The sequence below is a fragment of the Solenopsis invicta genome, chromosome 10, assembly GCF_016802725.1.
Source record: "Solenopsis invicta isolate M01_SB chromosome 10, UNIL_Sinv_3.0, whole genome shotgun sequence".
Classification (NCBI taxonomy): domain Eukaryota; kingdom Metazoa; phylum Arthropoda; class Insecta; order Hymenoptera; family Formicidae; genus Solenopsis; species Solenopsis invicta.
In genome coordinates, this window is record NC_052673.1 from 2,035,003 (window position 1) to 2,047,152 (window position 12,150).

The following is a 12,150-nucleotide window of genomic DNA, read 5'->3' on the forward strand; positions in this document are numbered from 1 at the left end:
AATGTCTTTGCTTTGAGTAAGTATTATGCAACGTCCACTATAAAGTTGTAACGTCAGAACGTTGCAAGAACGGTCAATACGTTACATACCAAATTCATATACCTATTAAGTCATACATTAAATTTAATTATATTATTTGAAAGCCAAATTCAACATCATCAAAGAAGAAAATTAAAAAATTAATATCTAACATACTTATCAAAATTACGTAAAAAGTATACACCTATAAATATCCTTGCTACCTGTAAAACTGAAATTCAGCTTTTATATAGACATAGTGAACACTAATAACCAGTAACCACTTTAGAATGTCTAAATAGACTGTAACGAAGTACTTTTAATGGTTTCTCTCAAAATTCAACGCGAATTATAATGGCCAATTTTTCCATAGAATATTCGGATTCGGATATCAATCGGGAAGCGCGCTATTATAGAGCAAGCATAATGTTTCATGCGTCTTTTGTCGTAAATACAAAGTCGGTTTACATTTAGCATTTTAAAAGTGTTTATCTTATTTACAACATTTTCTAAGTTTACTCGCGACGTGTTCTCACACAGCACAAGATGTCCCACGGACGTACAAATTATACCTGTTTTATGTCGTTACGTCCATAGACATATCATGGATGTTCTACAGACGTCCGTTTAAGAATATCCATCGGACGTCCAACAAAAACGTCTTTGGACGACAAAACACAATCGTTTTTCATTGGACGTTTATATAATAGACAAAATATGAACATCCATTGCATGTTTTATGTGAGACTTCTATTGGATATCCACCATAGAATATTTAATGAATCCAAATCACATCCGTTTTACGTTAATACATCCGTCTTTAACATATCGATAATTTTTTTAAATCAATCTATTTCTCCGCTCTTATAAACGTGTGCACGCGTATAATAAGAGCAGGCAAGCCACGTCAATTATTTTTGTGGCAGTACCGGTAACTTAGAGAGATAAGAAAGTAGGCAGAGGGCGTTGTGGTTTTTGAGTTTTAGTTTAGCTTAGCAGAGCGCGGGTTAGCTTACAGACGAGGACTGCTCGATTCGATGTAAAAGAAGTTAAAATAAAGAGAACTTGTAAAACTAGCCTGGTGAATGCTTAATAACACAATTTTTACAAAATTTTTTAATACGAAAAAAAGATTTATTTATTAATATTTATTTTAATATTGTAAAAAACCGTTTTTTAACATTAAATAAAATAAAAATGTTTTTTAAAGCAAAAAAAATCGAGAATCTTTCTCAAAAATTTTTTTTCAAAAATTTTCAAGCGGTTACCCATTTAAATTGTAATCGTAAAAAAATATAATTTTATTTACGTTTATATAAATAATATGCTTTAATTGTATGTTTCATCTTTTCAATATTATATATGGACTCGATATACATGTGTTAACACAAAGTGTTCATAGATCATCATCTGCAGGCATCAGTTCGCAGCAGTCTTACAGGTCAAGCAACGTTCGGCGAGGTTACGACTTGGATGGGTAGCCGCTTGAAAATTTCCGAAAAAAAATTTTTGAAAAAGATTCTTGATTTTTTTTACTTTAAGTCACATTTCTATTTTATTTACCATTAAAAAAACCGTTTTTGACAATATTAAAGTAAATATTTATAAATAAATTTTTTACATCATATATGTTCATACATGGTCATATAGAGACAAATTTCGTACATGATCATATGATGATCATATGATGATCATATATGATTCAGATATAGTCATGTACACCCAAAGACTTTGATTCTGTCCATGGGGAAATTTTCCAAACTGAGAAGTCACCACTTTCTACATACTCGCAGTTCATGATTAATGAAACGACTAAAGCTTATTGGTTGTTACGTTAATCATGAACTGTAAGTATGTAGAAAGATAGCGACTTTTCAGTTTGAAAAATTTCCCCATGGACAGAATCAAAATCTTTGGGTGTACAAGGTGTATTTTAAAAAGTGCCCACTAATTATATAGCGTTATTCCTTGCTAAAAACTAAGTTAAAAAGTTCTGAACCATTTTTTTTTTATAATGCTTAGTAGAGCAGTAATTATTACATAAAGCTAATCCAATCAGCGCCGTCCTTTAAAAAGACATATAGTACGTCGATGAACCGCGCGCCTAGTAGTGTCCGTGAGCGCTCGCCCAGTTCGCCGCTTGCTAGTTGCTCATGCAACTTCGCACTGCCAACGTATGTCTTTTTAAAGAACGGCGCTGATTGGATTAGTTTTACTTAATAATTACTGCTTTACTAAGCATTATAGAAAAACAAAAAATGGTTTAGGACTTTTCGACTCAGTTTTTAGCAAAGAATAACGCTACATAATTAGTGGGCGCTTTTTAAGATACACCTTGTATAATTATATATAAAATTTTTATTCGGGTAGTGAAGAGGAAGATTGTATGAGTAGAAGTAACAAAGATTATAGGAAATCAGATTCAAACGAGTTAGAAGTGGTACAAGAGTCGGAAAAGAAGGATAATGTATGTGAACATTGAAACGCATAAAAGCACGATATGAGGCTGTGCGCGAGTGAGCGACATGCGAGGCATTATTCCGCTGTCCATTACACAAGCACACAAAAAAACAAAAGTATCATGTCCGAGAGACTACATCTATGTATCCCTATGTATTTTGACGCCCTGAAACCAAATATGACTTCAGAATTGCTCCACCAAGTCAGAATTTTTTTTTATCGAGTGAATAAGATGTAATTTTAAGGAACGTTTAGCAATTTTTTGTAGGTAAAAAATCTTGATTTGATAGAGCAATTCTGAGGTCATATTCGGTTGCAGAGCGTTAAAATACATAGGGATACAAAGGTATAATCTCAAAGACATGACACTTTTGTTTTTTTGTGTGCCTGTGTAATCACTCTGTATTAGCATTTATTTATTTATTCATATTTATTTATATTTATTTATTTTCGGTATATATAATTATAAAATATTATTAAAATATATTTTAACGTTGCCAGGATAATCAAGAGTCATGATGCACGCGTTTTGAGCGTAGACATTTATATATTATAAATGTCTATGGTTTTGAGTTATAAATATGCGAAGACAGAGCATGCCCCTGAGTATGCTCCGATATTCGCGCAACTTCATATGTTAAGGCATTTCTATCCCAATGCATCTGTCAACAGGTTCAATCAACAAGATCTGTTTAATTTCTGTTGCCAATTTGGTAGCATAGAATGTACACCCATGGAATTTGATTCTGTCCATGGGAAAATTTTCTAAACTGAGAAGTCACCACTTTCTACATACTCGCAGTTTATGATTAATGTAACGACTAGAGCATATTGGTCGTTACGTTAATCATGAACTGTAAGTATGTAGAAAGATAGCGATTTCTTAGTTTGGAAAATTTCCCCATGGACAGAATCAAATTCCATGGGTGTACATACAAATTAATTTGATAAAAAATTAATAGTAATCGTAACTAACTTTTTAAAGTGTTGTTAGCACAAAACAAAACACAGCCTATTAAATTTTTGTCTACATTATGCATTTTTATTATTAAATGTTGCTTATTCTCTTCACGCCCAGTAACACATATATATGTGTCAAATCTACAAACATTCATATTTTCTACAAAAAGAAAGATAACAATTTCTTTCTGGACTTATTTTAAAGATAAAAGATAAGATTCTTCACAAAAAATTTATATTTTAAGAAAATTCCTCCTTCAATACTGCATTCTGTATCAAAAATTCAAAAAATAGAGTAAAAGTAAAAAATGTATAAATATATTTTTCACAAAAGTTAAGGTAGCGAGTTATTTTGAAGGTCAATGTAAAGACTATTTATAAAAAAATCACTACTTTCAGAATGGCAAATCTAATATGGCGGACCAAACGTAATATTTTCTTGGATTTGAATCAACTCATTAAGTGTTTTTGAAGTCACTGATTATGAATCTGTAATCACTTTTTTAAAATTCAATATGGTAGATAAAAATACTAAATTTTGTTGAATTTGAGAGTAATATTTTGATCCGCTATTTTGAATTTTGAAAATTCAATGACAGATTTATAATCAACAATCCTAAAAACATCTTTAGTAAGAATTACATGCTCATTATTCTTAGTCAGGCATGAAAAGATTAAAAAAAAAAATAAATAAAAACGTAAAATAGCGACACTTTTCCAGTAAATATTAAGAAATTAATAATAGCAATAATTAAAAATTAGAAAATGTAAAAAGATAAATTAATACAATAACAAAAATAAACGTATATATGTATAAGCAAAAGATTATAAAAAAGTTATAATATTATATAATCATGTGTAAATTTAAAAGCAACTTTATTAAAAGCGACTTTTGATCATAAAATTAAAAAAAAATGCTTTTTCACATTTACCTGCGAAGCGTTCAAACTGTTACTCTGGTTCACATTAAACGTCATCGTTGTAGTCACAGTAAAATTATTTTGATTCTGATTGATGCCAGGCTTGGCCCATCTTGGCGGCGGCGGTGGTGGCGTTTTCATATTTTGCCGAGCTCCTTGACTTTCAGCGACAATATTCCTATTATCTGATAATTCTGGTGATGTAGTGCACGATAGGTTGTTCTGATGGAAGCTCGAAATAGACACGAACTTTCCTGAACTCTTGGTGAACTCGACTGTCGTTAATTTTGACATGTTCAGACCGTTCTTTAGACTATCCAAGTTTCTTATATCTTGAATTGGACTTAAAACGTTATTCTCCATGTTGTGAACCATCGGCGAAGAACATCGCATACTTTGCACAAGATTCGGCGAAATTAATTTTTGAGAAAGTTTATCATTAGATGACGACATCCAGTCTTTTTTGGTATCATTTAATGGCTCGTTGAAGGTTGTCAAATTGAGAGTGTTCGGTGGAGTAGGACGAGGCTGACGCGGCAACGATGATGCAAATGTCGAAGAGTTTGTGTTAATGGTATTAGTCGGAGAGGGAGTATCTACAAACAAAAACAAATTTAATTAATAGATTATTTTTATTATTTTGAGATCTGTCGAAGAAATTTATCTTGCCTCTAAAAACTATAATAATTCCAAATATATATGGATAACAATAGTAAAAAAAATTTTTGTTAAGTATCATAATCGACACCGACGACAAGTTAATAAGATATTTAAGATTAATAGTGATGAACATTGTAATAAATAAAGTAATTTTTCCATTTTCTTCTTTTTTTTAAGTTTGTTCTAATTTGTTTACATTAATTTAAAAAATATATATTAAAATATTTAATTTATTTAATAACATTGCTTTACAAAACATTACTTGATATTTTAATTTATTACCGTATACAGGGTGTTCGGCAACGAGTAGGAGAAAATTTAAAGAGTATTTCTAGATAATAAAATAAGAGAATAAAAAATAATGAAATTACAATTAAGACTTCGTTTCATAATTATAATTTCTGATTAAATATTAATGTGTTCTAGGTTCTTACGCTCCTTTGGATGTTATCGATTGTATCAAGATGACGTCCTTTTAAGTGGTTTTTGATCTTGGGGAACAAAAAAAGTCACATAGACGATTCGGTGAATAGGGAGCTGGGAACCACAAAAATCCATTTTTTTCGTCAAAAAAAGGGAAAAAAGGAATTTTGAAAGAAGAAACAAAAGGGATTTCTGTGCTTCACCAATCCTCTTATTCGCCGGATATCAGTCCGTGTGACTTTTTTTATTCCACAAGATCAAAGACCACTTTAAAAGTCGTCATTTTGGTATTATCAATAACCAAAGAAACGTAACCGAGGAGTTGAACGTGATTCCAGTTAAGACCTTCCAGCAATGCTACGAAGACTGGAAACAACGCCTCCGCCGATGTATAGCTGCCCAAGAGAACTACTTTGAAAGGGATAACATTAATGTATAAAAATAAAATAAAATTGTTACAAAAAATATCAGTCTTATTACTTTTCTGCCATACCTCGTACACACGCACGCACGCACGCACGCACGCACGCACGCACGCACGCACGCACGCACGCACGCACGCACGCACGCACGCACGCACGCACGCACGCACGCACGCACGCACGCACGCACGCACGCACGCACGCACGCACGCACGCACGCACGCACGCACGCAGCGCACGCACGCACGCACGCACGCACGCACGCACGCGCACGCACGCACGCGCACGCACGCACGCACGCACACGCACGCACGCACGCACGCACGCACGCACGCACGCACGCACGCACGCACGCACGCGCACGCACGCACGCACGCACGCACGCACGCACGCACGCACGCACGCACGCACGCACGCACGCACGCACGCACGCACGCACGCACGCACGCACGCACGCACGCACGCACGCACGCACGCACGCACGCACGCACGCACGCACGCACGCACGCACGCACGCACGCACGCACGCACGCACGCACGCACGCACGCACGCACGCACGCACGCACGCACGCACGCACGCACGCACGCACGCACGCACGCACACATATTGGAGTAGACTTTCGCAATAACCTCCGATTTCTATGAAATTTTGCGAAAAGCTTTAAGATTAAAATAAAAGCCCTTAAAGAGATTTTTGGTGATAAAGCCATTTTTCAACATGAAACAGTAAAAAATGTGGGTAAACGTTTCATTTCATACTATCAGCCTTAAATTGTCTAAAATTTACTTTGACTTTCAAAAAGGTCAAGATCACTGACCTTTCCTATCGTTCGTTGTTTATTAAAAAATTGAAATGACTGAAGAAGTTCCGCACTTTTTGTTAATATCTGAGATGTGTTCGTTAAGTGTGGTTTTTAATTGCTTTTTTGTTTGGGCCACGTGTTATTATAGGACTAGTTGATAGAATCTTAATATTTTTCATATTCGCAATTTCATAAAAAAATTTTAGTTAGTATCTCTTCAATCGCAATTTTATTAATTTTGGTTTTATCTTTCGATTTTTATTATCTAAAATCACTTCTTAAATTTCTACTTATCTGTTGTCGAACACCCCAAAGATTAATTAATTCTTAGCATTTATAGATATTTTGTACTTAAAAAATGACCTATCATATGCAAAATACATATAAAATAATATTAGGTGTTAATTTAATTGTCTTTACAGTGAATCAATTGCAAATTGAAATTTAAATATTTATCCGCAAATATTTGGGAATTTGGAAGTATCAATTATAAGATTTATAACAAACTGTATAACATAATAATTATGTTATACAGTTAATATAATAATACCAAACATGCTAAAAGAATATATGAAATAATTGACTTCTTGATAAAACAAAGGATGGGTGTAACTCCCAGGGTTATATCAAGCAGCAAAGGGTTAACACACACAGCTAAAATCTCGTTACATTTAAAATTGCATAATTTCGTTAATTTTTTCGGATTTTAATAAAATTTAATGTATACATTCCAAACACTTAATATTTTAAGAAAATGCAAAAAATTAAAAAATAAAAAAATTTTTTTTTCTGTAATCTATTATCTCTTCTTAAAAAATAAATTGTTGTAATAATCATTAAGGCTCCTGATTCCTCAGCCGAGAACTCCGCGTTGACGGTAGCGACATTTCGTCGCGGACAAAATTAGAACTAATACACGTGAAACGTGACAGATTGACGATGAAATGTTATCGTGCATGTCATTTTGTTATTATGTGTTTCATTGTAAAAACATGACTTGTCTCGTATTTACCAAATTCGTAAAAATGGACCGCGAGTAAAGTTTCTTTGAATTTTATACATAAAAGTACATTTTTCACTCCTTTTAATAGCTATCCGTGTGTTTTCCTGTCTGAATAGACGTCACTTTACGTGCTTTTTACGACTATTTACTGACTGCTAGGCGAAAAAAGGATAGTCGTGACCGATATTTAGAAGTGTTTTAAAGCCATCTGATTAGTCTGTTTTATCCAAATTGGCATTATTTAGAAATGGCACGTCGGACAAAATTATGTGCCCATGTGTTTTCCTGTTTCAATTGCTTCACTTTACATGCTTTTTACAACTATTTACTGATTGTTAGGCGGAAAAAGGATAGTCGTGACCGATATTTAGAAGTGTTTTAAAGTCATCTGCTTAGTTTGTTTTAACCAAATTGGCTTTATTTACAAATGGCATGTCGGACAAAATTACGTCTCATTTCACGCAATTTCTCGCTTCTGACGTCACGACTTCAATATGGCCGCGGCGAGTACTCAGGAGCCTTAATGTAATGAAGGAAATGTGGTGTAAAAATAAAACCAAAAGTATCAATATCTTACGTGTAGTATGAAACGATATTGGGACCAGATTAAGCACTATGCTCTCCGTGATTGGAGTATCCACGTTATTATTATTAATATTATTACCTGCAAAAATATAGTGTAAATATTTCTGTTTTCTTTTATTAACTTTTATTAACTTTTAGTTTTCTAAATTATTTTATATCTTTGAATATAAATTTATTCCCAATTACATTTAATCAAACAAAATTAACTATATCAAACATATCTAATTTATAATATTTTTTAATGATTGAAAAACAGCAATTTATTAGAAGATTATTTTACGTGTATTTCTTTCGATCTCTGGTTCGAATTTTCTTTCGTTATTTATTGGAATTTAATTGGAAATTATTTTTATATCTCGATTATTATAAAAAACGACTCACCTCCGTGAAAACTACTCAGACTAGAGGTATTGCTGCTGTTGCTTTCTGGTGGTTTCGGATTTGCCATAGGATATCGCCAAAATTCTTGGCCTAGCAACGCTAGTGATGACAATTGCTGTCTATTTTTTGCCTCACGCATCGCTCTCGGTAAAGTTAATTGCACTGGCAGTTCATCACTGTTCACCAAACAGAAATAAATACAGATCAACTTAAATTATTAATAATTTTATACAAAATTATATACAACATTAGAATAATTAATAAATTAATAAAAATATATATAGATAATTATAACATATAATAACTTTTATTCTTTGTGTATATACACAAACTGTTTACGAAAAGTGTGGAAATCCTTTAATATTTTAAAAAATAAGCATTTTCGAAAAAAGTGCTTCATACAAAAGTTGTAGAATTTAGAAAGATCTGTTTATTATTATTCTTCTTCTTAATACCTTTTATCTTTTATTTTAAAATATGACAGTTGTTGTCAAAAACTTTTCAAAATACTATAATAAAGTTTTTATTAAATACTTTCCGACTTATGAGACTTAAAAACACTATATTGCTAGCATCAACATTGTCACATGGAAATTGTTCAGTTGGATTTAGACTATGTGTTGGAAACGTTATCTTGAAAAAGTAACGCGTTACCGTTATCGTTACTTCAAATATTACGATTCGTTACTTTGTCGTTATTTTTTTGTAATGTTGAAGTATCAAGTTATAAGATTTTAAAATTATATTATTTAATAATTAATATTGTATGTAATAATAAATATTAAAACTTTAAATTCTCTAAACTTATATACAATTGTATAGAACATAGTTCTTTTTATATTTATTTAACTTCTCTAATAATTTTTCAAATTCATTATATTAATATCTTATTTACTTTTTACTATTTTTATACTGCACAATTTTTATCAAAACTTAGATTAAACATTGTTTTTAAATCTTTTCACATTTTTAATTTCAGAAATAAATCAAAATTTTTTCAAAAATATATATATATATATATATATATATATATATATATATATATATTCATAACAAAAGAAACTTTAAGTTTTTATACAATAATAAATATAAAATTTGAAAAGAATCCCGTACGATTTATGTAAAAAAATATTATCACTTAATTTTCGTCAGGAAACTATAACATATTAAAAGTAAAAAAATTTACCGATGTTTTTTTTACTCAAATCGTGTGGAGTCCTTTGATATAAAACAATGAGAAAAAAACATATTTATAACGTGATAAAAAAAACATTCTATATACACTTAAAAACATGATTCTTTCACTAAATCTTATTACAATTGCGATTCATAATCATCACGTTTGAATGATTGTGATTCATTATGAATGATGATTAATTAAACATTATTAATCAATACAAAAAACAACTTTAAACTAATTTAGTGAGTAACTAAACATTTGAAACCATTTTCCAATTATATGTACATTGCGCATTATTATGATATTGAAAATTTATTGCCATTTAACTTGGATAGAATTATTTGCATCCAATCAAGACCCTAATGCGCGATCTATTAAATAGACAATAAAGAACTAAAGCAACGAAAAAGTAACGGCTGAATTCCCTAACAGTATAACCGTCCATATATCGACTATAAGTCGACTCATCCAAGTCGGGCTTTCAAAATTGACTGCAAATCGACTTTGCATAGACGTCTAGAAAAAGGCATGCGGTTCCGTGGTGCTGTGTGCATCATAGTATTGTTGAGAAACATAAATATTCATATCAATAGACAAAATTGATCCATATATGAAGAAACCTCAATCACATTCCAATGAACAAACAATATTTTTTAATAAAAATTGTTTCATATCTAATTTAATTATTATATTATATTGATATATATTTTCTAATTGCATTCTTATTTAAACAAATAACAGAAAAGTTCGTCCAGATGCTATTTCGCATTTGCAAAATTAGTAAAAAAAAATTATAATTTTATATTTGTTTATATAAATACTGTGCTTTAATAATACATATTTCATTTTTTCGATAACGTATATTGACCTGATCTACCAGTTATATACACATATCAGCATAAAGTGCTCACAGGTCATCATGAGGGATCAGTTCGCAGCGATCACGGAGGTCAAGCAACGTTCACCAGAGTCGCGACTTGGATGGGTGACCATTTGGAAATTTCCGAAGATTTCCGAGATTTTTTTTGCAAAAAATGTTTTTAAAATGTTACAAAAATATTGTTTTGTTTATTGGAATTATGTGATGTAATAATATTTATGTGAATACTTTGGAAAAATTCGTAACATTGTTGTTGGGACGTTTCAATGCAATATTTCAAAAAGCGGACATCTTAATGTTGCTGCAATTTTCCAGCAATGTTGTAGTAATGTTTTGCAATTATTATGCAATATTACAATGTTTTAATGAAATCATTCTGCAATGTTCCTGCAATCTCTCTGTGCTGTATGGATAACTATGTGTTCTTTTCAATCGATTCTTTTCTTATCATTTTACATGTGTAACGAACCGCCTTTTCACTCTCCCTCCGTCCACCGCTCCGTGCTGTTCGGCCGACCATCCGCCGGACAGCAAAAAAGTAGAGTCCCTAGAAGTAGAGAGTCTGGACTTCTGGGGCTTCCACGTGATTGGATACACGTGATTGTGCACCTAAAATGGCAGCACCAATACGGATCTCTGTTTAACCCGTTGTGGTTACACCTCCAAAAAATAACGTAATGATTACACTGGGTCCAGTTGACCCGTCGCAAAAAAACAGTTGCCATTTGCGTTCCTTTTGATGAATCGACTCAAATCCTTCATGAAAATGAAGTTTAAGACTTCTTCTTCGTAATCAAATCGTTTATGTATTCTTTATTAAATTTTTTAATATTGAAACGACACAAGGAAAAAAAATTTTGAAAAATATGCCATTTTGTACTAAAAAATTCCTGAAAATTCAAATTTTTGAGTAAAATCAAAGTTATTACCGGGGTTCTACTCCAAAAGTAGTATACTTTTAAGGAAAAAATAGTATTATATCGAGCTTTTCAAAAAGTATATTTATTTTGAAGATTGAAGTTGGTAATTGTAATGAAAATCACGAAATGATATAAATCAATGTTGAAGGAGTAAAATAATGTGAAGAAATTTTTTTTGTGTCAAAAACTATATATTTTGATGGCCTTGGGTCATTTAAACCCAGTGTAACCACAACGAGTTAATCTTTTTTAGCCAATGCATCAACAGCATGCAACACGTTCGAGGACTTCCGGTTGGATAGTGTTAGAAGGTAAACGAGTGTCCAACGGGCGAAAATAAAATAGCAGATTAGTGCAATTGCAGAGTGAGGAAAAGGAAAAAGCGGGAGGAGAAGGAAGATAGTGAAGGAGAAAAGCCAAGGAAGTGAAGGGAACAAAAAGACAGAAGGGATTAAAACACAGAAGGATCCAAAATCTGAACGAAAGTTTAGGTTAGGAAACTGTGAGAAGAAAAGAGAGCGAGGCGAGATAAGC

At 32.1% G+C, this 12,150-nt stretch overlaps 1 protein-coding gene across 7 annotated transcripts in view; it reads right to left on the reverse strand.

Moving 5' to 3' along the window:
• LOC105203197 (protein sprint) overlaps nt 1-12,150 on the reverse strand; it is a 228,264-nt gene that overhangs the window by 48,227 nt on the left and 167,887 nt on the right. For 6 of the 7 annotated variants that reach the window (XM_039454557.1, XM_039454556.1, XM_039454553.1 and 3 more), the window contains 3 exons: nt 8,637-8,812; nt 8,248-8,334; nt 4,371-4,954 (listed from right to left, as the gene is read on the reverse strand). In XM_039454557.1, the coding sequence (XP_039310491.1) occupies nt 4,371-4,954; nt 8,248-8,334; nt 8,637-8,812 (847 nt within the window). The remainder of the gene's footprint in view (nt 1-4,370; nt 4,955-8,247; nt 8,335-8,636; nt 8,813-12,150) is intronic. The other variant, XM_039454559.1, reaches the window with a different exon arrangement.